The 27,348-nt window shown below is 44.1% G+C and overlaps 1 protein-coding gene across 6 annotated transcripts in view; it reads left to right on the plus strand.

Moving 5' to 3' along the window:
• Window positions 1-20,474, plus strand: part of STS (steroid sulfatase) — a 142,509-nt gene extending 122,035 nt beyond the window's left edge. For all 6 annotated transcript variants that reach the window (XM_088794801.1, XM_074324090.2, XM_074324091.2 and 3 more), the window contains 3 exons: window positions 53-212; window positions 7,160-7,281; window positions 18,773-20,474. In XM_088794801.1, the coding sequence (XP_088650927.1) occupies window positions 53-212; window positions 7,160-7,281; window positions 18,773-19,149 (659 nt within the window). In that variant the 3' untranslated portion in view covers window positions 19,150-20,474. The remainder of the gene's footprint in view (window positions 1-52; window positions 213-7,159; window positions 7,282-18,772) is intronic.
• The last annotated feature ends 6,874 nt before the right edge of the window (window positions 20,475-27,348 follow it).

The raw sequence follows: 27,348 nt of genomic DNA on the forward strand, positions 1-27,348 counted from the left end.
TAACCCCTGAGAAGAGTTAAACCTCCCTGTTGCCTCTCCTTTGGCATTTTAGGCGGAAAAGCAAACAACTGGGAAGGAGGTATCCGGGTGCCAGGGCTCCTTCGATGGCCGGGAGTTCTCCAGGCGGGGCTGGAGATCCATGAACCCACGAGCAACATGGACATCTTTCCTACCGTGGTCAAACTGGCCGGATCCCCGCTGCCCGAAGACAGGTACCGTGATTCTGTGATGCTTGTATTCTGTCGTTCAGAGGTCGCTATCGAGCGTGTGCTGGTTTGTGGCACGATGCCATGCTTCCGCCAGTGGGTCTTGGGATCCCCGTCCATTTATGGGACTCACTGGTGGGTCGGCCGACATAAAAGCCCCTCTGTCAATCCCATTGTCCCTGGAGGAAATAAACTCCCGTGCACCGATGCAGATGGGTAGTGTCGAACTGCCCTTCCTCTTCCGGCATTCCATGATCCTGTGTTTGCCATCAGTGGCCATCACAGGCTGCCAAAAGGCAGCTGGGGAAATGCCCCTTGAACCTCCCAGGCCTCACCCCACACCTTTCCTTTTGGCCCCAGTTGGTAGCTGTCAGCAGCAGCAGAGAGAAAGGCATCTGGTTCCTCACTTAAGTGCCCCGTTTCCCAGCATGTCTTCATTTAGCAGGTTCTAAATGAAATGTCGTTCTCTTAAATACAACTTCCTGTGACATTGCCAATGGTTTCTTCTTAAGTGTTATTACCAATCTGAAGAGTTTTACGTGAAGCACGCTGATTAATTGTTTTCATTAGTTGGGTGGCAGGCATTCGAATGTCACACAGGCAAATCTTGTTTAAATTCAGCTGCCAGTGGAAGGAAGAGGAGAGAAAGGGGAACCCAGAGATGGAAGCTAAGACCGGGGAGAGGTTTGCTCATCTCCCGGGGTGTGCAAGCTTGTTGCATTGTTTATGTTTTTATTTATTGTTTTTAGATATCTGCTTTAGCTATACCGCCCCCACCCACCAAGACACACACACACACACACACACACACACACACACACACACACACACGAGAAAAGCAGCCTTGTAGAGTTCAGCTATTTTTCAACGTGATGGTCTGAACAACCATGTATACACTTTAATGATCGAGGAACCCAGAGATCTTTTGTTCATGAGGTTCCTATCTATCAATACTTACCAGACCAGCAATCAAACCTGAAAAACAACTTTAAAACACAAGGGCACCCCCACACACATTCCCTCGGCTGACCACATGAGGATTTCATCGCCAGCCATATAGGCACTCAGACCGTGTACTGTATACTCCAGAAATGGTGGTGCAGAAGTCAAAGAACGTTCCGTATTATTGTGAAAATGGTTTTGAGCTCATTGGCCTCCTGAAAAGTTTTCCGGGTTTTGGGTGGGTCTGTGGAGCATGCATGGAGAGCAGCTGGTGCTGTGGGCATCCTAGCGTCGTCCTGCTTGGGTTCAGAAGTATTGAACTCACTCGATGCCTTGTCTGGAAAATGGGTTCAGTCATGGCACTGACCTTCTAGGGTCGCTATGAGGATGAAAAGCAAGAGAGCCTGTAGAATGTGACACAGAGGATGCATGAGTCACCAACCATATTGCGAGGGAAGACGTCCATAAGAATGGTTCTTTCTCCTTCCCCATTTAATATTCATCTGTGATCATAGAGTCATAAAATGTGAGGGCTGAAGGGGACTTTTAAGATCAACTCTAGTCAAACTATTCTTTTTCTGCCTAGTGACAGGCAGAAAAGTTGGCAGCGGTAACTCATCAGAAGTCTTAGAGAGAGGCAGAAAATCTCACTCCCAATTTCATCTACTCATTGGCCCTCATTCTTACCCTTGGAATAAATCTTCATGTACTTCCTTAAGTAACTCAGGTAATTTCGTTAATTACGTTTTTCTCTCCTGGCTCGTAATATGAAAAACCACCACGATGCTTTGCTTTTGCAATTATCTTTCAGTGGTGCTCCAACTAATTGGGGAAAGGCGAGGGAAGGAAAAAGTTGAGGCAAAGAGGAAAATACATAAGGCGAAATTCCGTGGCTGGCAGCTACTACCCACCCAGTCTGAGGCTGGAGTAGGAAGTGGCCTCCCTCTTAGGCAGACCCCAGAATTTTGTGTGTGAGCCAGTGTCATCATTAGAAACCATCCTCAAGATTCAAGATTCTTTGTGATGCCTGTTGACCTAAGTCAACCTGGTGATGTTGCTTCTGGGTTGAGGTCCAAGGTTCCATAAAATGCTGTCATTATTCTAGGGACAGCCCAGATAAGAAAGCAGAAATCTGCTTCGAGTGCCCATGGGAATGTAATCATCACACTCTCTTTTCTTTGAATCATGTTACCGACCATGTCCAGAAACATCCTTATGTATCTATGCTGGAGACTTTGAACAACTAAAGCGTTGGTACTCAGATGGGGTGACCGTTTCCCCAAGGAACCATTTATCAATGTCTGGAGCCGTGTTTGATGGCCTTGACTAGGGGAGCTACTGGCAGCTCATGGGTGGAGCCCAGGGACTCTGCTAAACAGCCTACAATGCACAGGATGGCCCCCCACAGAGAATGACCCAGCCCCAAATGTCAGTAGCACTAAGGTTGAGACTTCCTGCTCAAAAATGTTATTATTGACCTTTCACGGAAAATGTTGCTATAATGGAAGACCTCATCAAAACTTTTCAATAAAAGCATCTGGACAATATCTGTATATCCATCTACAGATTTGATACACAGATAGCTACTCTTTAGAAATAGCCTTAACTTTTTCCCACTAACATTGGTAGACGTCAGCTCTCCTGATTGCTTGCTTGAGCAAAATTAAATTTATGTTTTTCAGGAGAATAAATGTACTTAGAGGGTTGGACCCATGTTGTTTCATGCGTACTTTCAAGGTGCATGTTTTGTCGGAGCATGAGGATTTCTCTTTAGAAGACCCCTAGCTTTCCAGTGCAGCCTTGTAATTCTCAAGAAGTATTTTGTGTCCAGTGGATACCTTTCCTGACTCATCAGAGTTCCAGTGCAGGGTTTGCCGTAGGTAAAAAGAGCAGTGGTCTGGGAGTACGCAGAAGAGATCTTTGCAGAGTCTCAATGCTGCTGTGAGAATAATTCTCTAATTCAACCCTGTGGGGTAACTGTCAGATTTCTCTCTGTAGTGAATTTTCCCCTTCTGTGTACCTCAGTGATTTGGTTGTATTCTCTGGCAGGGTTTATCAAAAGAACCCTGGGCGTATTCAGAAAAATCATTCTCCCTGTGTCTCCAAATAAGCTGACTCTGGACATAAATGGAAGGCGACCTTTTCGTGTGTGTGTAATATAAAGGACTTACAGAAAGGAAGCATATAATACCTAAATGTATGGATTCATTAAATGAAAAACCTGTCAGTCTCATCTTCGCAAGCAGATCAAATATTGTCATAGTCTGTGACCATGCAAACAATTGCAACATGCCATAGTTGGTCAAACCTTTGGAAAAACATCTAAATTCTGGCCATAGACCATTCAGCTGGGAGGGGAAGGAAGAGGGTCATGACATCCTCAAGAGTCAAATTCTAGAGTTTCAAATAATGAGGTCTCTTCTTCCATAATTAAAATAAAATTAAGTTTGATTCCATTTTTTTTTCCAAGCTAGGAAAATAAAAATCAGTGCTTTAGTGTTCAATGTGACTTTTGTCTAATGAAGAAAAGGAAAGTCACTTAGTTCTCCCAGTAAATCTTCCTGACATATAGCTAGATGTATAGACCTCTTCAGTAGAGCACTGCAGATAAAACAGTCCATGAGTTTCAGTCCACTAGTTCACTTCTGTTTTGCAGGATAAACAATGAAACTGTTCACGAGCATGCAACTACTTGTAACTTGCTTTATATTCAAATATGGTGGCGTGTTTGATGTTGATGAATGGAAACTTTTGTTTTTTCCATTACAAAAATGACTTTCTGCACACTTAGGATTGCCTTTAGTTTATTAAAGACATACGTACTTTTCTCCTAAAAATATGTCCTTTCCTATTATTTTCTACATTGAAAAAAAACTTTATTTGGAATATCGCACAAGTAACACAAACATTGTACCCCAAGTTGATGTCTCTGTCAGTCCCCAAAGCTTTCTTTTCTGTGTCTCTCCCAAACCTTTCCCTTCTTCTGTGATCCCCAAATCCTCCTGAGAATGGGCCAGGAAAAGGCAGGTAGGAAGGACATTGCAGGGAGATGAGGTCACTGGTTCAGAGCTGAGAGAGAAAAAGAGCACATTCGTGGAACTCACTGCAACCCAAGGAAAGTCCCCAAAACATGCCGTTTGCAGTTACATAAAAGTCCTGCCCAGGCTCTGGCATTCGGAGACCAATTGTTATTATTGCTAGCATCATCATAAGTGAAGAACCCCAAGGGATTCATCTCCCCCTCGAAATTAAAAGCAATCTCAAATGAACACATGTTTTCACAGAATCGAGCAGACCTTATGCAGGAGCTTGTGCAGTTTTGTAGCTGTGATTGGCGGAGCCTGGGATAACTTGAATGTGTTTGCAGAAACTGTCAGCCCGACCGTCCCCTTCGAAAACAGGGATCCCTTGTGTCGCTCTGAAAGTGGCTGGGCTCCTCTTGCACAAATCACAACGTGATAGAAACATTTCCTTACTGGCAAGGTCAAGGGATGTGCCATCTCCCAGTTATTGCCACTTGTATATGCAGCTGGAAACAGTCCCATGTATTTTGATAGCTTCAACGCCATTGAAAATTTTGGCTCCAGAGGGTCACTTCCAATTTTTCACGGCAGAAATGAGCCTCTCTTTGACAGCCCATATTTCTTGAGCACTGTTCAACGGTGGCTTTCCATAGAAGCTTGATTTTATTGCCTGCTTCTAGGGAAAAGCACGTTAGGTATAGGATGTCAAAAAGAGAGAGCTCTCTCTCTGCATTTGAAGAAAAAGAAGTTTGCAGAATAGACTTCGCTTTAAAAAAAAAAAAAAAAAGCCTTAATTTTTTAAAAAAATATTTTGCTTTTAGGAAAGAAAACAAAATTTTGACCCTTAGAGTCTGATTTGTTAAATTACATCCCCCTTTATAGTATCACGATCCAGCCTGGGTATCAAAGACTAATCTGAAGGAAGCAGTTCCATCTCCTGGGTTCTTAAATAAAGTGTTGTGTTTTGTTGGCTTATGACAAAAAAAAAAAAAAAGACAAGAAAGAAACAAAACAAAACAAAAAAAACCACACACACACACACACCAACATCAACAACAACAAAAACCACAGCTTCAAAAACTGGAGGTAGAAATGATGTCCACAAAATGAGGATTCATTCTTGCTTTTGAGTGGTCATGGGGAACCCCCTCTGCCTGTGAGGAAACAGCGGGGAGATGACTCGGAACCCTCTGTCCCATCTCCACCCTTCGTGTCATTGGACTGGGACCTCTCAGGCTGTCCCTCATACCTGCACTCTTCCCTTCTCACCTGTTCCTTTCTTCCCACCCTGCTGGGGATGACACATTATTAGAGACTGAGTCTTTCTTGGAAGGAATTTGAAAGGAACGAGGCACAATAAGGACCGTTTCGGGGTAGAAACCGTGTTTCGGAGAGCGCGCTGCTTCTGAATAGAACTGTCCCTCTCTCTTGTTCCTTTCCCTTCCTCGTGTGGCAAACAGGAATGCAGGCTTGGGACGTGAGCCAAGCCCGTCTTTTGTTCTTATTTTTAACTTATGATAATGGAACGTTTTCAGTCCACAGACATCTGCGCAACACATGATGTATCACAAGGGTTGAGGCCAGAGAACTGCTGAGCAACAAGGCTGTAATTACGTTATGGGGTTTTTAGTGACACTGAAATAAACCGCAAAAAAGAAAATCTCAAGGGACATAGGATCTTTCAAGAATGCTTACCCAAGTTATATAACCAAGGGGAACTACCGGTTTCCAAATTCCTCATGCGAGGGGATGACAGGATATGTTGTTCTTCAAAGGGAAAATTCCGCAAATCCTAACTCTTTCCAGGGTAGCTCTCCGCCTTGTTTCAATAGCACTGGCCACATGGTCTCCGTGACTTCAATTCCTCTCGTGGCTGTTGATGTCTGTTTAACTCAAAACACAGTGTTAGTTTTTCCTTCCTTTCTTCACACTCTAAACAACCTTACCAGTTGGTTATAACTGTTGTTTACAATCTGGAAAGTTGCTCGTTACCAGTTGGATATAACTGTTGTTTACAATCTGGAAAGTACCCCTTCTTGACCCACTTAGATACCCCGTAGTAGAAGAGGCATAACTTGACCCTCGAACACCACAGGGGTTAAGGGTGCCAACCACCCACACAGTTGGAAATACAAGGATAACTTAATTTGGCCATCATCGGAGGCAGACTCTGGAAACTTGGTCCATTGAAATGTGAGGGTCAATTGACAAAAAAATCTGCATATAAGTGGACCCACGCAGTTCAAACCCATGTTGTTCAAGGGTCAGCTGTACTTATATGTGGGTGCAGTCCATTCCCAGGGTGTTGAATACCATTATCGTTATTATTTACCAATGAACTCATTCGGATTTCATTGACGTCTATTCAATGCAAGTTATCTTTTTTTGTTGTTGTTTAATCCTAAATTCTTGGGTATTCTTATTGTCAACAGACGTGTGGTTTACGAATAAAGCCTTGTCTTTGCCAAGGCAATAGACAGAAAATAGGGTCTAGAGAAGCCGTGGAGACAGCAGTGGAAAGCATGGAACCCTTAATCGGGGGGGTTTCAATCTCATTGGCTCTGATTAGTCACATGACCTTGGATAAGTTACCGATGTTTTCTGGCCTCTGTTTCCTCATTCGATCATCATGGGATGATGATGGCCCCCATTCCTGGTGCTGTTTGGATGATTCAATGATTTATATGTGAGGAGAGCGGGCCTCCCTGCATTGTATATGGCACCCAACACAAGTCAGTGTTTTTTCTTTTTTTTCTTTTTTCCTTTGTTTTTTTTTTTTTTCTTTGTTTCTTTCTTTCTTTTGTTTCTTTGTTTTATTTTTCAATTAATTAATTAATTTTTGGTGTGGTTTGTCTTGCTTACCTCATCACAACTGTGCAGCTGTATCACGCTCTCCTTTGTTGGAAAGACCACTCAGAAGTCAGGGTATTTCAGGTCAAGGGCGATATGGCCACGGGTGCCCTCATGCCCACCTCATTTCTCCCACAGGATCATCGACGGGCGGGACCTGATGCCCCTGCTGCTAGGGAAACGCCAACGCTCCGAGCACGAGTTCCTCTTCCATTACTGCAACTTCTACCTGAACGCCGTACGCTGGCACCCGCCGAATAGTGAGTACCCAGACAGCCCCCCCCCACCGTGCTGCTTGTGTTTGTGCTGTCACCGCCGTGCCCATTCGTGTGATTGCAAGAGGGCTTTGCTCCACAGAGGCCAGGGGGGCCTCAGGGGGTGACTGTGCTTTGCATTGAAGTTTCCCCCCTCCGCCTCTGCTGTCTTATTGCTTCTGCTCCCATGGTTGTCCGGGTAGGATGTCAGCGGACCTTGGCGTTCAGCCACATTTGTGCCAGTGATGGCTGCTCCTTCAGGGAGAGAAAGCTCGGGTGCTCAGCAGGGCACCAGGCCCGTCCTTTGTGTGCCACCAGCTGCATCTCCTGGCATTGCCCCCTCATTCTGAGTCTCAGCCCCTCTGCTCTGTGCATGGCCGAGCTGTGCTTGCGGCTTCTTCCACCTGGAAGGACCTTCCTTCCGTTCTTTCCTGGGTAATGCTTATCAGCCGCCCCCCACCGCGCCAAGAGTGCCTCTGAAACACGCGTCCTCTCTGCCTTCTCTCAGAGTGCTTTCTGCCGTCGTGTCGCTTTGGGCTGTGGTGCTGTTGGGATGCTTCCCCAAGGTTCCTTCTCGCGTCTCCGAGATGGTGGGCCATGACTCATTGATCTGTGCTTTGTCACAGATCGTGTGGGCTTCCCGGACGTAGATCTTTGAAACAAAGCTCAAATGCGTTGATGTTGTCGTATTTCCCAGGTGTTCTTCATGTTGTGTCTCTGTCGGCGGTGGAATCAATGTGGGTTTTCCGACACCAGTTTTAGAGTCGTATTCTAATGAGCCCAAAGATACAAATGGAACCAACTGATAATCCTAAGTGTAGTGAAAGGTTTCAGGTTTTTTTCCACATATTTAAATTTGGGATTAACAATAGTGTTTATATCACTAAGATGCCTAGGGGCCCAGGAAAATCCAGCCACTATGTATGCAATTCTTGTATAGTCTAGAGGTATATGAGTGTATATTGAGGTTGCACTTTGAGTTCACTCTTCAGAGCTTAGATAAAGCTCCCCTTTTCACTAGTGTGTTTGGGGGTGCTGCCTCTGGAAGCTATCTTTTCCTAGGACATCTGGGGATCTGCCAACTGATGGCTCACCTTAAACGCAGAGTGAGACACGTATTGGCTTTCAAAGCATGCCTTTTCCCTCCCTACTCACCCAGACAATTTACCAAAGGCTTCCCATTGAAAGATCAGCCTCTCCATTATTTTTTAAAGTGTGAAATTGCAACCCTTCCATTATCCACAGAAATCATACCGGTTTTCCCCTTCATGCCCTCTACCTTCAATCTAGGCAGCTGCCCTGCAATATTTTTCAAAAGACGGATGGACAAAAACAGCTGTAAGATTCTAGACCTGGAAAAATTCTCTTTACCTGTCTCACCCACGTGTCCATAATTTCAAACCTCTGCAGGAATCGTGTTTCTTTTTTACATGAATTGACTGCCTTTAGGTCCTAGCCATCTAATGAATGAGCAGTGTACTCTGCCCCATTTCTCTTTATGTGGAGCCTGTGAGAAATGCAAAGAACTAAGTTTCTGTGAGTCTCGGGTGTTTAAAGGAGTGTGGTATCATGTCCGCCATGTGGCAAAATCAAATAAATAAAGCCACCCCCGACCCACCCCCCGGCCCCCAGTCAGAGAAGCCGGAAGGAGCATATTGGATCAGAGGCTGGAAAAACACATTATGTGGAGGAGTAAAGAGAAAAGAGACGGGAAGAGATAGAAAATAGGACTAAGTGCGAAAAACAAGACCCAGATCCCAATAGGCAGCTGGCCCTTGGATAAAATTTGCTTCTCGTGTCAACAGACACGAGTCCCATTTCCTCTTATGCAATTCCTGAAAATCGTCTGCCTCTAAACAGCAAGAAAAGATGGGGAATCACAGTGTGCCAGTGCTGGAATCATGCATTGAGCTGAAGGGTGTCATTAAACATTGGGTTTTATGAATCATCTCTTATTTACGTGCCAGGGTGTATCTAACACTGAGCAGCAATGGCTGGTGTCTTTGCTGTCACACAAGGCTTCACAGTTATTTATTTAGTATTTCATGCGTTCGTTTATTCCGCAAGCAATTTTTGAGTGTCACAGCCACTGAGCTAGGGTGGGCATCTGTCAGTGAGCAAAGCAGAGGTTTTACGTAACATCTGAAGAGGGAATTAAAAGTCCAGCTTCACCAACGACCTCTGGCATGTGCAGTTGCCATGTAAATAGCTTCCTGATTTCCATGCTGCTTACGTCTTAGACTATTTGGGGCCACGAGCTGTGCAAAGTGTTGAGAGCACACAGGTGCCTGAGGAGAGGGTGACGCTTATTTGTACCGAGTTACCTGTGAACTAGAGAAAACCAATCAGTGACTACAAGTTGGGTGAGTTGGCTTGGGTCCTCTCAGGCCTGTTTTGGGAGGAGAGTGACAGTAACCACTGGAGTACGTAGTGGGATACTTTTAATAAATCTTAGGGATAAGAGGGTTGTCCTCTGACCTAAAAATACCTCCTTACAGAAGAAAAGAGAAATTTACAATTTGGGGGTTTAGTAACAGGTGTGCTGGAGCTGGCTCCTGAGTGGTCGGGAATCCAGCCAGCTTGTTGTTAAACCATTGCTAATGTGAAGTCCGCCATGCTGGGCGTATTTACACCACGGGAATTGGCAGACACAGCAAGTCTGGGCTTTGCTTCTCGCCTCCGAGGGAGCTGGCTTTACTGGTACCAGTGAAGTAGAATCAACCAGAAATTGTTTTTAAGATCCAATTACCATTTGTCCTCGTTAGTTGGAGGCCTAAATACTACAACTCCAAACTTATTAAATCCTTATTTTCTAAAAATTTAGAGCTAGAATCCCGTGAAAGCATGAATCCCTTTTAATTTTTATATACAATGTTTCCTCTATGATATAACAATTTTATAACTACAACAATCCTACGATTCCGTCGTCTGAGCCAAGTTGAATGACATAATTGAATCATGACCCGATATCATTATTCCCATTACATTTTTTAAAAACTCTCAAAAGCATTATCATGGCATGGACAACCTTTCTTGCATTAAAAAGTGAGTTTTAAGTTCAGATTTACTCTTCGATGTGTATTAAAATTTTTGACTTGAAGAGTTTTGACATATGAAATGATGTTATTAAAAATTCAATGGAATGACAATTTGATTGTATGGATAAAATTTATCTTAGAAGGCAGGTAGGGACGTGGCTCCAGGATGTCTGTGGCAGATTTTCTAGCTGATAAATTTAGTCTATAAAATAAACGCTTGTATTACTATGAAATAGACCTCAAACCAGCTGATCATACAAATCTCCATGGGACGTGGCCATCCTGATGCTGAATCCACAAAAGCCTCATAAGTCCTGTTATGTTTTCAATTCAAGTTAGTTGGAAACTTTTTCCCTGTGATTAAAAAAAAAAAAAAAAAAAAAAAAAAAACCTCCCTAAAACAAACCAAACAAGAAAAAGCAGTAGATGATAGAATTCATTCTAAAGAGGTGTTTTCCTATCCAACTCCTTCAAAGGTACCGTCTTTCCAAAACAGAGGATAAATAAGGTTTAAAATCAAAACAGTATTCCCATGATAAGTAGAAAAAAAATGCTTGCTTTGCTCCCTGTTTAAAATGTTCACTTCGTTACTAAATTAATTTTGTCTCCAAAATGCACCTAAGAAAAGGGAGAAGATTCTAATTACAGCTACTTATGTCTCATGGGTTAACTGGTGTAAGGAAGGCTATGCTTGGTTTTCGTGTGTGGTAATCATCTCAGTGGGTGTGCATCCGATGCCTTCCTTGTCTGGTGACCAGCAGTAGGGTCACAGGGTCAGAAGTAAACTATGGAGGACTGAAGCTGAGGTGACGCGGCATTTTCAAATGAACGCTCACTACAAACCTTCACGTATTTCAGCTTACCTTAGAAAGATAAGCTCACACCCTAGAAGACACCTATATATACAGAGGGTGCCAATAAATGTATATACATTTTAAGAAAGGGAAAAACCGTATTAAAATCACGCTGATGGGAACCACTTTGAGCACCTCTTGTCATTGCAGAAGTCACACGTGACTTGTTATTTATCTTTTCTTATCGGTATATGTTGAGTATTACAATCTTAATACAGTTGTTTCCCTTCTTAAAATGTGTGTACATGTTTTTGACATATAATTTCCTTTTCCTTCTTTGAGTACCTCAGCCAAATGCTGCATTCCCAGGAGGTTTTGCCTTGTCAGGCATTCACCCTTGAATTCTTTTAATCGCCCCGTAGTGAGGGGACAACATGGACAGGTAATTGTAGCGATGCAGGATGACACTGTCCCAGGATGGACAGAATCTGCTCTGACCACCTAGGAGAAGAAGTGATGTATGCGGATAGAGTCAGCGTTCCTAAAATATTTAAAGACATATTCAATTTAGTTTATATCATCATCGTTCAGACTCTTCAGTAACAGGCTTAATGTACCCAACCATTTATTTCCTTTAATGGAAAAAAACCTCCTACACGGACTTTATTTTCTCCAGCTTAACCTTTGAAACGTATATTTTCATACGGCACTTCATAGCACCTTGCAAGCAGCGTTAGACAATTTTTGAAATACGCACTCACTTTTCTACTGAAGTTTTCCTATGTCTGACCGAAGATTACTATCATAGATGAAAAAAAAATACCGGCTCTGACTTTGTTCAATTTGCCACAGCGCAAACTTCCTTCCTTATAGAGACAAAATAATCAAAATGGAATTTTCTTTCTCGAATACAAAAAGAGAAAAAGAAAAAAAGCACCACTGTATTTCTGAATGTGGAAACTCTTTTCAGTCTTAGCTCAGCACCCAGTTTATTCTAATCTTAGTTCCCTTGCAGTCTCAGTCTACCATTTTATTGATTTTCTACAATATTTTTCACACATCTTTTTTTTTCTTTTTTTTTTTTTTTTCATCTTGGGGTACCTCTCAGTTCTCTAAATATGCTGATGTCTCTCACCTCTTTCTGGCTTGTTTCCATCTGCTATTGGGCTGGTATTTTGTACAGGGACATTTTAGTTTTAACCCAGGCATGTTTTATTTAGCAACTATTTACAGTGGTACCTCGGTTTTCTAACGTAATCTATTCCAGAAGTCCGTTCGAGTTCTGAAACATTTGAAAAACCGAGGTGCAGTTTCCCCATAGAAAGTAATGCAAAATGGATTAATCCATTCCAGACCTTTAAAATCAACCCCTAAAACTGCAAATTTAGCATGAATTTTACTATCTGATGATACCATAGATCCATAAAATTTATGGCGTTTGTAAACCGAAATGTTTGTCAACGGAGATGTTCGAAAACTGACGTGCTACTTGTATATCTTGCTCCCCTTTGTATCTTCTATACAAAAGTGTTTCATAGATAGTTTCGTACTTTGCCCTTTGTTAATCACTTCTTCTTGAAAGTAGTCTTTTTATGTGGCTATTGTGTATCTTTTGAAGACATACTTACTCACAACACACCCTGACATTTGTTCCGTCTCTGCTGTCTAGCACATATTCTGCTACAGACTGTGCATTTGATCTCTTTTAAAATCCTCACAATCAAAAGCGATTTTGATTATATTCGTGTCAGACTGGGTTGTGAGTGACAGAAAACAAAAAGAAACAGTCACTTCCAGCAGCGGGAAGTGCCTGTCACCGCCTCATGAGTGAAAGCTAGAGGTGGGTGGTCCGCGAGTCTCAGAGGTGCAGACCCCATGCCTGGGGACACTGGGCAGCGTCCTCTTCCCGCTGAATGATGATGGTGTCCACCGAGGGGCATCACGATGAAAGAATGGATGGAAAAGAGAGGAAAAGGGTGCATGTCAGTTAATTCCCAAGGAAGATATCCAGACTTTCCCAGTTAAATCCCCGGAAGTGGGTCACCTGTCCACACCTAGCTTGATGGGAGGATGGCAAGTGGAGTCTTCAGTCTGGGTGTCTGTGGGCCCAGGTAATACTTAGTGATTGGAAGGGCGGGAGAACGGCTGGTGGTCTCTCCCAAGTTAGTTCTCCCATTTATAGTTGGGGAGATAGAGACGTAGGACGGCCCATAATAGCACGCAATCACAGAGTTGATGGCAAAGTTGGATTTACAACCAATGCTGCATGTCATCAGAGGTGGCCCCTCTGTTCATTGGAATTTCTTCACTTCAGGCAATCGGGTCTTTTACTCACAACCACAAAGATGGTTCTTCATCCTGACTATCTGAGAATCTTTACATCTGCATGGACTGTTTCTAGGATTCCTACATGCTGTCTTATTCCCTGAGTGTGACCAGTGGGGGACATCAGCTCCCGCCTTCTCTTGACTGGCTCTGTCCCTTATCCTCAGCCTCTCAGCTGCCGTCACGTTCATGCTTCATGCCCTTCCATGCATATTTTTTTCAGAAGGCACGACTGACTTGTGCCAGTGACTGACCGTGTTTGGATGCCAAGAGACCCCGAGATAAATGTATTTCCGAAGTCTCTGACTTCCTCACTCATTTATCTGCCATTACCAGGCAGCCATGACCTCAGAGCAGTCTGGATGTCTGTCCGGCTGAAGGTCTGTTGGGCACTGAATGATTTTAGGCAGGACGATGCGGGTGGCTCCCAAGGAGACACAACAGGATGTACTGGCTTTCTGTCTGTCCACAAGGACAGCGTCTTCCCTCTCTGTCTGTCTCTCCCTGCTCATCTTATCCGTGTATTAATTTACACAGCAAATTTTCATCGACCATCCATTCTGTGGAAGGCATTCCGAGAGCAAATAACCTATTGAGACAAATGGAGTCTGCAGATGGTGGCAGCCTATAAGGGCTGATTGCCTGGTGTAAATTAGTGAGAGGAACAAGGAAATGCTGATAACGTCTGGCTGGGAATCGGGACAGACTCAAGGAGAAGTTGGTGCAGGGCCTGGAAGGACGGGTAGGATGTCAGCATGCAAAGTAAGGGAAGACGTGTGTGTGCATTGTGTACCCCACCTTGCACCACCTTGTAGATGCCCATCCCCCAATGTGCACATTGAGGCTCCGTCAAAGAGAGCATTTTGTTCGCGGACACTCAGGCATTACTTGGGGGAGCACACATTGCTCTGACCTGTCTGGATTTGAAGCAGATACGCTTAGCAATAGCCCTTATCTACATCCTCTTTCTTCTCATTGTTATTGCATCCTGAGTTCCACAGAATATAATCCATGAGCCCAGTGCTGGGTCCTTCAGCGTCTGGGCTACAGAGAACAGATAGGAAGGAGCCTCAAGGGTTAAGAAGAGGACCGGGGTCCACCGTGCCCTGGGATCATGGGAGTGTGCTGAGTTAGAAGACACCGGTGCCCTGGGCAGCTCCGGGTGGGGCCACTTCATAAGATGTCTGGGTCTAAGGAAAGAACTGGGGCGTTGCTGTAGGGTGGCTGTCTGAGGAGAAAGGGACCATACAGAGTGAGATTTGAGGTGAATCACAGCAGCAAAGGGGTCTCCATGGACTTGGAGACTATGGGATGGATTTTCAGACATCATCAGCTCAGCAGGTGAAGTCAGCATGACTGAAAACCAAGCCTCGGGTCCCGTGGGGGTGGGTCCATTGCAATGGGAAAGCAGAATAGCACTTGGAATGGTTCTTGAAAAATCCCAAGATGGCGCTATGGCAGGAAAAGCTGCCAAGACCGACCCTGAGTCTCTGTGTCTGGCTCCTATGATATATACATGCAATCTTCCAAGCATCCGAAATAAATCTTGCCAGGACTAATAGCCGAACAACACTCATTGGGGGGAACGTCTAAATTTGAGTGATAAATTAAGAACCAGTGTGTTGACACCATTTAAATTTAGTTTCCATGCTCTTTAATTAACTCTTTCACTGTGTTAGCTCATTTCATTTTTTTCCCCCAAAGTGGGTTAGAAATCCACAAAAGAACACAAAGTTGATATTTTGACTGTTCTATACATTTAATGATAACCATTTGAACTGCTTTGTATATAAATGACATTGTTTTTATGTCGAAAAATGTTGGTTATATTCATTCAGATATATCCGACCATCAGGGCAAAAGGGTTAAGAACCCTTGGTGGAGGGGGGAAAAAATATCTTAGGACATGTGTTGCACGGGCAACAGATTTCAGAGCAGGCGGAAACCGGTAAGTTTTTCACTTAGATGGACTGCAGCTCTGTATTCACTGCTAACTGATATGTGGTCTTGCTGTGTACCCACAAATGCTCGGAGAGCTTTAGGGTTGTTAATTCTCAAAGCCATGCCACGAGGCCCGAGGCGACACTGGAACACAGAGAGGGTAAATGGCCACGCCCAGCCTCACACAGCTAGGAAGTCACAGAGCTGGGACCTGATCCCAAATTGTCAGCCCCTGGCGTGACATGTGCATGTCAACAGAAAGAGCAGAAACAAATCATACTAAACAAGGCACCAAAACACAAAACACTCTGGTGCCCAGAACAAAGGGTGTGGACACACAATCCGGTCACCCACCCTCCCCCCACCCCCCCACCCCCAAGAATACCAGCATCAAGTGAAATACAGTTTTCTCCATCAACCAGTAGGCTGGGATTTTTAAAACAGAGAAAAAAATATTTTTGAAACCGAGCGTTTTTCTAGTATATGGAAAAATCCAGGACAAAATAAATTATGAAACTAATTTTGGCGGTTTCCTCCCCCCTCCCCCTACTAAATAATAATTTTCAAAGACAGGACCACATAGAACTATTAGAAATATAAGGTGCCTCCTGTTTTATCAAGGGACTGCGATTTACCCCTTTCCTTTGAAGAGGAGTGTTCCTGGTGAATAACAGAAGGGTGGTAACGTGAGGCTCCCTGACTCATGGACCTGTGTGCAGTAAAAGGCGGCTCCGTTCCTCTGTTTGAGCAGCTCCACAACGCTCCAGGGGAAGAGTACAGAGGATAAGCAATCTATCACTTTCCAAAAAAAGGCATAAAAATTCAAATTTGAGGATAAAAAGGCAAACACCTGTATAGCTACCAAACAGTTCTTCGGGGAAAGAAAAATTTATTTTTGATTCTGCAGAGGTCCGACGTAGCGATTGCTCAGCTCTTCCTGTGCGAGGGAGCCCGAGGTGGACTGACTGGCTTTTAAGTCCATCTTCCAGGTCACCTCGGGCAGGATGGAGCTAAATTGGTAACAGCAGAATCCGTGTCCGTGGCTTTCAAAAGCAAGTGGAAAATACAGGTCCTTAAAAGGAATCTGGTCCAGGAGCCTGCCCTCTCTTGGGTTTTAAACACACGGAGACGTGATGCGAATGCCAAGTTCGAAACACCCTCCAGATTTGCAGCGTTCGGAGCAAGAGCCAAAGGGGCTTCCCGTCTCCGTCCCTGCCGTGGCCCTGGCTGACCCTGGCTGAGGATGGAGTCTGAGGGGCTCCAGTGTCACAGGAGGGGTTTCTGAAGGAAATCTGTGGTACCTGGGAGGAAAGGGAAATGACAGGACCTGCTGGGAAGAATCTTAATGTTACCCACTTCCTTTTTAAACTCTGCTGGGGGACGGTCGCCATGTCCAGCCCAGCAGGTCTGCATGGCAGCCTGACTTCATCTGTAAAAGGCCCGTCTGCTGAGCACATGTGAATTGGCACAGACCTGATGCCCGCCTCTCCCAGCTCCAACTGTGCCGCAGACGGGATGGTTCTATAATGCAGGCCCTTTAACAGAATCACCTGTAACATATTATTACTGGCACCGTGTTTCCTAGTTCTTTCCAAAAAGACCACAGAGAGGCCACATTCCATTGCCTACGCTTGACTGAGGTCACAGGCTCTTTGGGGACCCTGCAGACACCCATGACAATTGTTTTTCTTTGATTCTATTAATTTGTTTCATGTTTGGATCACGACAAAAGTCACCATATGCCTGCAAATTATCAAAGCGGATTAAATAGGTGTGTGATGCTTACTCGTGGGAAAGTGGCTACAATTTTATGTAAAAAAGCTGTAAATATAACACGAAAAGGACCCTGGCATTTCGTGCCTCGTTCCAGTCGGTCCAGACACACGAAATCTCTGTTCTCAGCCGCTGCAATGTTCACACGCAGTTTTAGACCTCTGTCAAACGGTGTTTGATTTAGCAGTCCGCTCTTCAGAAAGTTATAACGTTGTGGAATAAACAGGACATCAATCGATTATTTCATCATGGTTTGAAAATTATTTATTTCCCTAAAAAATTTAATCGTTGGGGATTTCGTGGAACACAGAATTTATATCTTAAAAACGATTTAACCCTTCCTACTCTGGGGGGCGGTCAACGTATCCCCATAATTTGAGGTTTCTAAACCTCGATTAAGGTGTAACATACAGACCATAAAATTCCAGTTGAATAATTTTTACCGCATGTGTGGAGTTCTGCAACTGTAGTCACGATCTAATATTAGAGCATTTCCGTCACCCCCCGAAAGATCACCTCTGTTTCCCACTTGCAGTCTGTTCCTATCCTCGGTCCCAGACTCTTGTAATTCTGGATTTGATAGGTTTGGACTTTTTCAAAGCTGAGAAAATGAAATGTTAGCTGAGGTCCTAACGTGTGGAAGATTGTTCCTGATGGCTGTGCTGTGCTGTGTGTGTGTGTGTCTGTGTGTGTGTGTGTGTGTGTGTGTGTGTGTGTACGTACATGCAGACTTATCACCCCTCATGTATGCAATAGCATTGAGCCTACCTGCTCCTTCCTTTCTGTTTTAAGCAGAAAACACACAGGATGCAACTTGAAAGGGTTGACGCTGCAGGAGGTGACAGAGCTAGGAGCTTGAAACCTGTTAGTCAGTGTATACAGAGGGTGCCAAAAAATATATACACATTTTCAGAAGGGAAAAAACTATATTAATTGTAATAGTGAATATATATGGATAACAAAAGCTGAATAAATACAAGTCACGTGTGACTTCTGCAATGACAAGAGGTGCTCAGAGTGGTTCCCATCAGCGTCCAGACACTTCTGATGACGGCGAACTCCTGCTTGAGCAACGTTGACCTAAGTGTCCACTTGTGCACATATTTTTGGCACCCCCGGTATATGTATCAAGTGCCCGGTCTACGTTTCCAGGCTGCAATGTTTCTTAGACTAAAATGACGGTCCGTTGGAGTTCTGTGCTCACACAATTAATCGGCTTTTCCCCTCTGGTAGCAGAGCACCATCTACTACATTAGGGATTGGGAAAAAGCAAGGAGAGGGAGAGAGTAAAGAGAGAGAAAGGGAAAGAGAGATTCTGAAAAGGAAAACATGATGGTTATAACGTGTCTAAATTTGGGCCATGGTAGCTATTGCTTAGACAGTGTCACCTTTGGTCTTTGGCACTTCAACAGTTACGCATGCTTTTGTTTCTTCGTTTTTAAGCTCTGACACTTCTTCTTTTGAGCCTCGACTGTGGGAAATACACAAATTTCATCCATAATGGAAGGCTAAGCCTCCACCTTCTTAAAGCCCATCGCAGCGTAATTTCTGTGCATGTTCTCACTTGCGGTCTCTGTCAGGCCACTGTTTCCCCATGACACCAACACCTGTCCTTGTAAACCACAGGCACGTCCATCTGGAAAGCCTTCTTCTTCACGCCCAAGTTCACCCCGGAGGGCGCCAACGGATGCTTCCCCACCCACGTGTGCTTCTGTTACGGGCACTTCGTCACCCACCATCACCCGCCGTTGCTCTTCGATCTTTCCAAAGACCCCAGGGAGAGAAACCCAGTAAGTCCCACGACCGAGCCCCGGTTCCAGGAAATCCTGGAGACCATGCAACGCGCTGTGGATCGCCACACCCAGACCGTGCAAAGAGTCCCCAATCAGTTGTCTCTGGGGAACCTTCTGTGGAAGCCGTGGCTTCAGATGTGTTGTTCCTCCTTCTTCAGCCTCTCTTGCCAGTGTGACCAGGAAAAACAGGATGGAAGGCTGAGCCATTAGCTGCTGTGCATCTGGGGACACAACGGACGCATGGCGTCCATTCCAGCTCCTTAATTACAAAGGCTCACTGAGGGGGTGACGATGGGTCCACCCAGTGCTGCCAGCACTTGGCCCTGGGATTCATTTCTCTATCTCATCACTGAAGGCCCCAGAAAGAGCCTCCCAGCGACCCCGTGGGGAAGAAAAAATCCAGGTTTGCCGATTGTACGGGGACAAATGTTCATTGGACAGGTACGTTCTGTGGCCAGCTCCAGTGCAGACAGGTGGTAGGACAGTGCAAAAGGCCACCTGGTCACCCTTTGACAAGAGTGTGTGGTCAGCCGTGCACGGTGGCGCTTAACCCGCAATCCCATACGATGGCATGGCCGCCATCACACCGCCACTGCTCCAATAAAATAGGGAATCGTACTTTAAAAAGCCTTTAGTAAATCTTGACACACGCAGCTTTATACCGAGTAAAGGACCATCTTCCATACCAATAACAGGTGGTGGTAAGTTCCAGTGTAGTGATTGGAAGGCAATTATTAGCAGTATTATTTAGAACATAGGAAATGCTATTCAGAATTCATATATTTATATATAATGTTTATTTCTTTCCTCGAGAAGGTTAAGATATTTAAAATATGGAACTACAAAGTTATTACTATTTAACTAAAAACAATAGCCTCACAGACAGATTCTGACTTTCAATGTGGATTTCCCATTCCAGAAATTGCTGAAAAGCTATCACATTGTTTTAGGAAACAGTGTTATTAAAGAGTGCACTAAAGTGTTAATACTCTATTAGGATTATTGCTGATATAATTTTGCAGGAAACTACTTAAAGCCCCTATTATTAATTTATGTGTTAAGATGATTCTCTTTACTCAAAGTTTAGCATACTCAATGCCAGTGGACTTTTAGAGAACTCTTTATGATGTGGGAGTGTGTGTTGGATTAAATAACTTGAAACATGTTTACAGCTTATGTGAACATATGTTTACACATAGAGTTATTGTTTATTCTGTGCAATGTCAATGGAAAATGAAGGAAACGTATACCTCTAGAGGTAAAATGAGATTTTCAAGAAGCCATCTGCCTCAGAATAATGTAGCGTACCCTTACTTTTCAGGGTTTTTGGAAATCAGGTGCATTTCTAATAACCATTTACCCTGTGAAAGTTCTGCTTCCAATGTCCAACAGGAAAATAGAATTCTTTGGTCTGGGAGAGACCGAACCTTGAAGATCTAGGTTTTTGTTTGTTTTGTTTTGTTTTGTTTACAGAGCTGTCTGGCTACTGGTTTTCCAAGCATCCATTGTATTACCTCTTGAGTTGTATGTGCAAATTTCAGTGGGTTTGGAAGCTTTAAGTACATTCTTAACAAAAACAAACAAACAAACAAAAACACGTCACATTCCCAGCGTTTCATAGATGTTACAAGCTAAGCAAAGAGTAACATGTAGAGAAGCATTGTTTTAAGAGATCAGTAACAGTGCACGAAAGACAAAAATGCAGCTTATGTGTCGCGGTCCTCAAGGATTCAGGAAAGGAAACAGACTTGGGATTGCCCTGGAGGACATACAAGGAAGAGAGGAGAAAAGAAACAGGGAACGTGTTTGGTCCGTGTCTGTAAAGTGAGCACCTCTGGTGAAGGCTTATTAAACCCTCATTCTACTCATGTTAATAAGAAGTGCAAATAAAATTTTTCTTGACAAAAATGTCGTGCTGCAGTAGCTTGCTTTCTCGGGTTACGCCATCCAGCAGATATGTGGTGTGTCTACTGTGTTCGTCAATGGGGAGGGCAAGTTTGAGTTCAACGAAAGTTTTATGGAGTCCAGAAGGTTCGAGGGAGGGACTGAAAGTGCAGAGATGGCTAAGAAGAAAGAGAGCCCCTGACCTCCACGGTGAGAGGGCAAAGCAAAGCCAAATTACCCATCTCGCACACTGCCTTGGGTCTTCTTTTTTTTTTTTAATTTCACTCATTCCCCACCTCCTTCCCCTCTGCCAACCATCAGTTTGTTCTTTATAGCTATGGGTCTTTTTGTGTTTTGTTTCATTATTTATTTTTAATTGATTTTAAAATGCATTTCTATTTATTATTTACGTGTTTGTTTATATCCCATGTATAAGTGAGATCATATGGTATGTGTCTTTCTCAGTCTGACTTATTTCACTTAGCATAATACCCTCTAGGTCCATCTATGTGGTCACAAATGGCAAGATTTCATTATATCTTATTGTGGAGTGATATTCCATTGTGTGTGTGTGTGTGTGTGTGTGTGTGTGTGTGTGTGTGTGTACACAGAGGGTGCCAAAAACAATGCATACAGATTTTAAGAAAGGAAAAAAGTGTATTAAAATTGTATATACAGATAACAAAAGATGAATACAAGCCACGTTTCACTTCTGCAATGACAAGAGGTGCTCAAAGTGGTTCCCATCAGCGTCCAGACACTTCTGATGACGGCGAACTACTGCTTGAGCCACGTTGACCAAAGTGTCCCCTTGCATACATTTTTTGGCACCCCCAGTGTATACACTGCATCTTTATCTATTTGTCTATTGAAAGACACAGACAAAAATCGGAGGGAAAAACTGAACATGTGGTGGTGAAGACCATATGCACACGTGGGTACCACCACAGCTGTAAAACCCAGTTTCAGAGTGTTTTAATATGTTTTACGTTTGTATGTAACATGGCTTAGTCCTAAAACGTGCCTGTATGTTTTCCCTCCGTGGGCCTGTATACGTTTTAATGGGACCTGCACCAACCAGGTGAAGCTGCTGCTTTTCTCCACAGATTTGAGAGCTGAGAAGCTTGAAGAGTCTAAAGTTTGATATGAAAAGCATTGTTCCGTCTTTCCAGGTTCCTCAGGGAAACCAAAACTGGGTCAGGAGAACCCCCTGGAGTGGTGAGGAAGAGAAGGAAAATGGAAGGGACACTGGGACTCAGATAGGCTCGCTTTGCATCCAGCAATTCTGGATGAAAGCTACAACGTGTCCCCAGGGAGGTGGGCAGGCGATGGATGGTGTCAGGGAGAGGTATGTGCGGACAAAAGACGCTGACTTGGTAGAGGTTCCTCTCCACCTTTAAGTGATATAGAAGCCAAACGTCATTCCGTCCTCTGTAGTCCTCAAAGAATGGGGTGTGTGATGGTGTGACGTAAATGCCAGCCTCCCTGGAAATCCCAGGTGACTGATCTCCACTTGCGTTCCATCCACCCGGCTTCCTGCAGGACACCATCCTGCCTGCCTGGGACCTCGTGAGTTGGGGACGTTAGCCCTGTGACATCCTTCGTTTCCCCGAACCACAATCTCTGCTTCTGCATTGCTAAAGCTACGTGTAGCGAGCGTCACCTAATACCGTTCTTTATGTCATGGGCTCTGAATAAAGTGGTCTCATAATCTACCTGTACTGAGCAGTGTCAAATATTATGTTAGAGGAGCCCTTTCAAATAAGGAGATGTCAGCTTTCCGAATGAGAATACTAGAAGCTTAAAAACGACTCATGGGTTTACGCAAAGTAGATATTGTCACGTTGCCATTGGTCAGCTTTCCAGGCAGAACTTCATGGACCTTCCTTACAGGAGACCCTCAAATGTTTACCCTTGAAATGGTTCTATTCACAAAGTCCAAACAGTTTAAGTGGCTTTTCATGGTGACGGTGTTTATCTTACGCAGCAAAAGCATCACATCTTCAACGAAGCAATCGGTACAGGGTCTGGGTGTTCTTTCTCCAATAAGCAAACCTAATCACTTTCGTATTGATATCTTAGCTTATGAAATTGGCCTCCCTGATTCTGGGATGACCTTGAGTGTCAAACTACTTGACCTATGCCGCAGGATGACGGAGTTTTTCTAAGTGCAAAGCTTCCAAGGAATATGTTTTTGTAAATACATCCTTCGAATTGCCTGTCCAAATTTGTATTGTCTAAATTTAACACAGGGTGCAAAATGCAACACATATTCCCAAAGCTAAGGCGTATTCCCTAGTGGGCAGAGCTCCATCTCAGTGGGTACCTAGCAACGTGACATTTCCCAATCGGTAATTGGCAGTAATGTCGAAACTCTCAGAGAAACTCAGGCTGGCCAGAAAGTTCCCTCTGTGCTCGTCACTGCTGAAAGCACAACATCCAAGTAAACACTCTGAGAAGGTCCTCAGGAATGGTGATGGCACGGTGGTGACGTGGGAGCCGGGGTCCCCCAGTCACCACCGGGGGCAGCTGCCCGGTCAACAGGTGACTGTCACCTGAACAAGAGCTAAACGTTTTTTAAGCCGAGGCAGCTAGAGTTAATTATCTCGACTAAATATGCTAGGTTGGCCACACTCTATAAAACCGACAATTGGTGATAGCTTTTTGGATCGTAAAATGATTTTTTTTATTAACTGGTGCAGCTTTAAATAGAAGCTGTGTGCGATAACTCTCTCTCTCTGTGTGTGTGTGTGTGTGTGTGTGTGTGTGTGTGTGTGTGATGTGTTATTTCTTTTTAATTGTATTGGGGTACGAATGCATCACAGGAGATCTACCCTATCACATATTTTTCAGTGTACAATGCAATATTAGCTGTGGGCATGGTGTTGTAAAGCAAATCTGTAGAATGTATTCACCTTCCGTCACTAGCACCTTATACACATTGGTTTTCACCTCTCCACTTACCCCAGCCCCTGGCCAACCCCACTCTGATCTGTGCTGCTATGAGTTTGACTATTTTAAGTGCCTCAGAGCGTGGAATCATGCAGTGCTGGTCCTTCTGTGACTGATCGGCATCCCTTAGCATAATGTCTCGAGGTCCGTGCATGTTGTTGCATGCTGCAGGAGTTCCTTCTTTCTTAAGATTGAAAAGTGGCTATTATCAAAACAAGAAGGCAATGAGAGTTGATGAGAAGGTGGAGAAACTGGAACCCTCATGCACTGTAGGTGGGAATGCAAAATGGTGCAGCCGCTGTGGAAAACAGTATGGAGGTTCCTCAACAAAATAGAGCTGCTGTGTGACCTAGCCATCCCGCTTCTGGATGTTTATCCAGCAGGACTGAATTCAGGATCTTGAACATCTAGATATTTGTACCCCCACGTGCATTGCAGCATTATTCCCAGTAGCCACAATGTGGAAACAAACTAACTATCCAATGACAGAGGAGTGCACAGAGGAAATGTGGTGTGTGCCTTCATTCCTCAAACACTACCGGCTGTGTGGAAGTGGCAAAGAGACAAACTTTAAGATAACACTATAGAGGGGACTACCACCGCTTGGCTATGACCCAGAATTGTGGAGGAGTGGTCTGCAGCTACGATGGGAGGCAGGGAGAAGGCAGAGTTGAATGCTTTGCGCAGCCAACACATCGATGGTTACTTATGGGCTGAGGTGCTTTCTCATGGTGGAACATTCCATTTTGCCTCGGCGGTCATCTGAGGACAGAAGAACTCACAGTATATTGCATCTATTGAGGGATGATGGTATTTTAATGGCAACATTAAATGGATATATTTTTATAAAATTTTCTTTGAATTCTCTGTAAACTTTATCCCGTTCGAAATACTAAAAACAAAACAAAACAGACAACGATTCCCTGTGCATTGGTAAAGGAGTGCAGTCAACGTGACATTTTAGTTTTGTTGGTCAGAGTTTAATGTTGGGAAATGATCAAAAGAAGACGTCATATGTTTAAGCCACTTCTTTCAGCAGCCTTTCAAATACTACCACGTAACTTGTGTTTAATATTTTCAATTCATGAGATGCTTGCTTCTCGGGCTTCTCTCGAAAAGTCAGGGTGGAAAACATTCCATTAATGCCAAGCGTCAGGTCTGTGTTAAAAATCGGACAGACTATCTGCAGTAAGGTTTGGAAGGAGCGTTGTCGAGTGCCTCTCAGTGAAGGTGCCAAGTGCTGTGCGCAAAGACTGGGACAACTCAGAGGTGCAAATAATTCAGGAAAGGGCACGCGTGACATTTTATCAGACAAGGGAAATGCTTTGGGTCAGCAACTTCTAAGAGAAAGCGGTATCAGACAGACCATCCATTAGAGCCTGTGTCAGGGAGCTGTGCCCACTGTCTCATTAGGAGCAGAGGGAAGGCTTCTGCTGTATATCCCACCCCACCGAAGGCGACCTGCAAACCATCCCTGAGGCCCCGTGCAGATGTGGTGGGCTGCCGTGTGGGATGAGGTTTGCTGACACTCACTCATCCCAGGCTTTTGTGGGTTCATCTGTGCCATCATCACTGCATATCTGTTACAGTTATCCTATTACAGATGAGGAGACAGGTACAGAAAACAGGACATAAACAGGCTGCTTTACGCGTAGATTTGTGTAGTGATCACTCGGTTAAAAAAATAAATCAATGGGTAGATTTTCCAGAGCTCCATGTAGGACTGCACATGTTGTCTACTGCACAACTCCAGGGTGACAGCCGCACAATGCAGTGGCAAGAGTGCCTCCTACCTGCATTTCTGCGCCACCTGAACCACCGTCTATAGTAGTATTGGTTGGTTACATTGTGGCATTGTATAAATAGACGGAGCTGTGTCACTGCTAGAACTTACTGTACCAATTTGCCAGCAAGGGACGCAGGAGAACTCTGTGTGAGTTAAGCCCATGCACTGAATCCATGAGCTGGCTTATAGACTTGAGACGTTTCCAGAGCTAGAGAAGTAATCTGAGTGTACTGATCGTTTAAAGAGTTCAAATTCATAGTTGATTTTTTTGCATTCAAATAAAAAGGCAACCTGGTTTTCAGTCGATTGGCTTGTTTACTGTTCCACAGCCGTCACCAGTGTGTTTGCTAATGGTCTCCAGCACTTTCCACTGTCCAGGCACATAACAGCATTGTGCTTTTGGCATCTCGTGAGCCTTGAGGAGAAATGCCCCATGTTACTTCAGAGCTAGGGCCTCAGTTGCCAGTATAAAAATCGCCCAGCGCTTTCTCAACATCCCAGATAGACGCTGCACCCCAGGCTGGATTCAGAGTGTAGGTGGCACCCAACAGCCCCAGATGACCCATGGTGGACATTTAGGAAGAGAAAGAAAGAAACCTGTGTCGCATAAGCGACTGAGATTTGGTCACTGTACCACAGGCAGGCTGATTGTGAGTGACTCGTGTCATCACCCTGTACCTGCAAAGGAATAATTATTAAATTTGGAAAAAAAAAATTAATATTTCGTCACTCATACTCTTCCCTTAGAGAAATTGGGCTAAGGAATCATGGGGCATTTTGGACATAGGAGTATTTGCGGCTTAGAAAAACACTTTAGATTGTTGCAAGAGAGGAAAAGTAAGTATGGCTTTGGGCCAGGGTAACAACAACAAAAAAATGAATGTTTAGTTGAGATTGACCATTTCTTCAGAAATGTACGTACAGATCTAGCTCTTCACCTTTCCTGAGTGGATATTAGGGAGGTAAGTGTCACTGCACTTCTTAGGTCATGTGGAAATTTAGCAGCCAATGCACAAGTTCGGTTCCCTTTGCTGTAACAATAACAACAAGCCCTACATTTTAATGCCATTTGAAATGTTTAACACGTTTAATCCTGTTTAATTGTATGTTAACATTTTTGACAATATATTTAAAGTTCAAAGATTATAGAGTAGGAACAGTAACGCTTATTTCCACCCTGCTATGAGCACTTTGAATCCAAGTGAACCGTCTTTTGACCTTTTGTCGTTTGAATTCAGTTTGCCCCCGTTTTATTCCCTTACCCAAAACAATTAATGTTTAGTGAATCCTGGTGCTACAAAAATTGTGTGGTGCTGTTATTTTCCTTGACAGTGTTTGAAAGGGCAACTCGTGTTAGGGAAATATTTAAAACCTTATTGTACAATTTCCGTCAGAGCAAAGCACCATTAAAGAGCTTCCAAGACTAAAAACGGTTCTTGTCATGTACAGTTGTTTGAATTCAGTGGTGATGATGATGATGAGACATGAGACACGCAGAGATGAGACAGTGAGTTACGGGTTCCAATGGAAGATGCAGACGGAAGGCAAGAGGGAGACGCGTGTGAGTTATGGAAGCAAATCTTCATCATCCCCACGTCTGCTTGTGGTGCAGTTATCTTACGAGATGACAAACTGGAGGGTGGGGATCCGGCATCCCCTCGGTCACAGCGTGGCAATTACCCAGTATGAATCCATCTCCAGTGATCTTAGATAATGTACAAGAAAGCCCCTGATGGATGCTTCTGTCTAAAAGACGATTTCACTCCAGGGCAGAGAGGACAACGAGC

Source organism: Rhinolophus sinicus, chromosome 18 (genome assembly GCF_057876585.1).
Source record: "Rhinolophus sinicus isolate RSI-liver-muscle chromosome 18, RSI-T2T, whole genome shotgun sequence".
NCBI classification, from domain to species: Eukaryota; Metazoa; Chordata; class Mammalia; order Chiroptera; family Rhinolophidae; genus Rhinolophus; species Rhinolophus sinicus.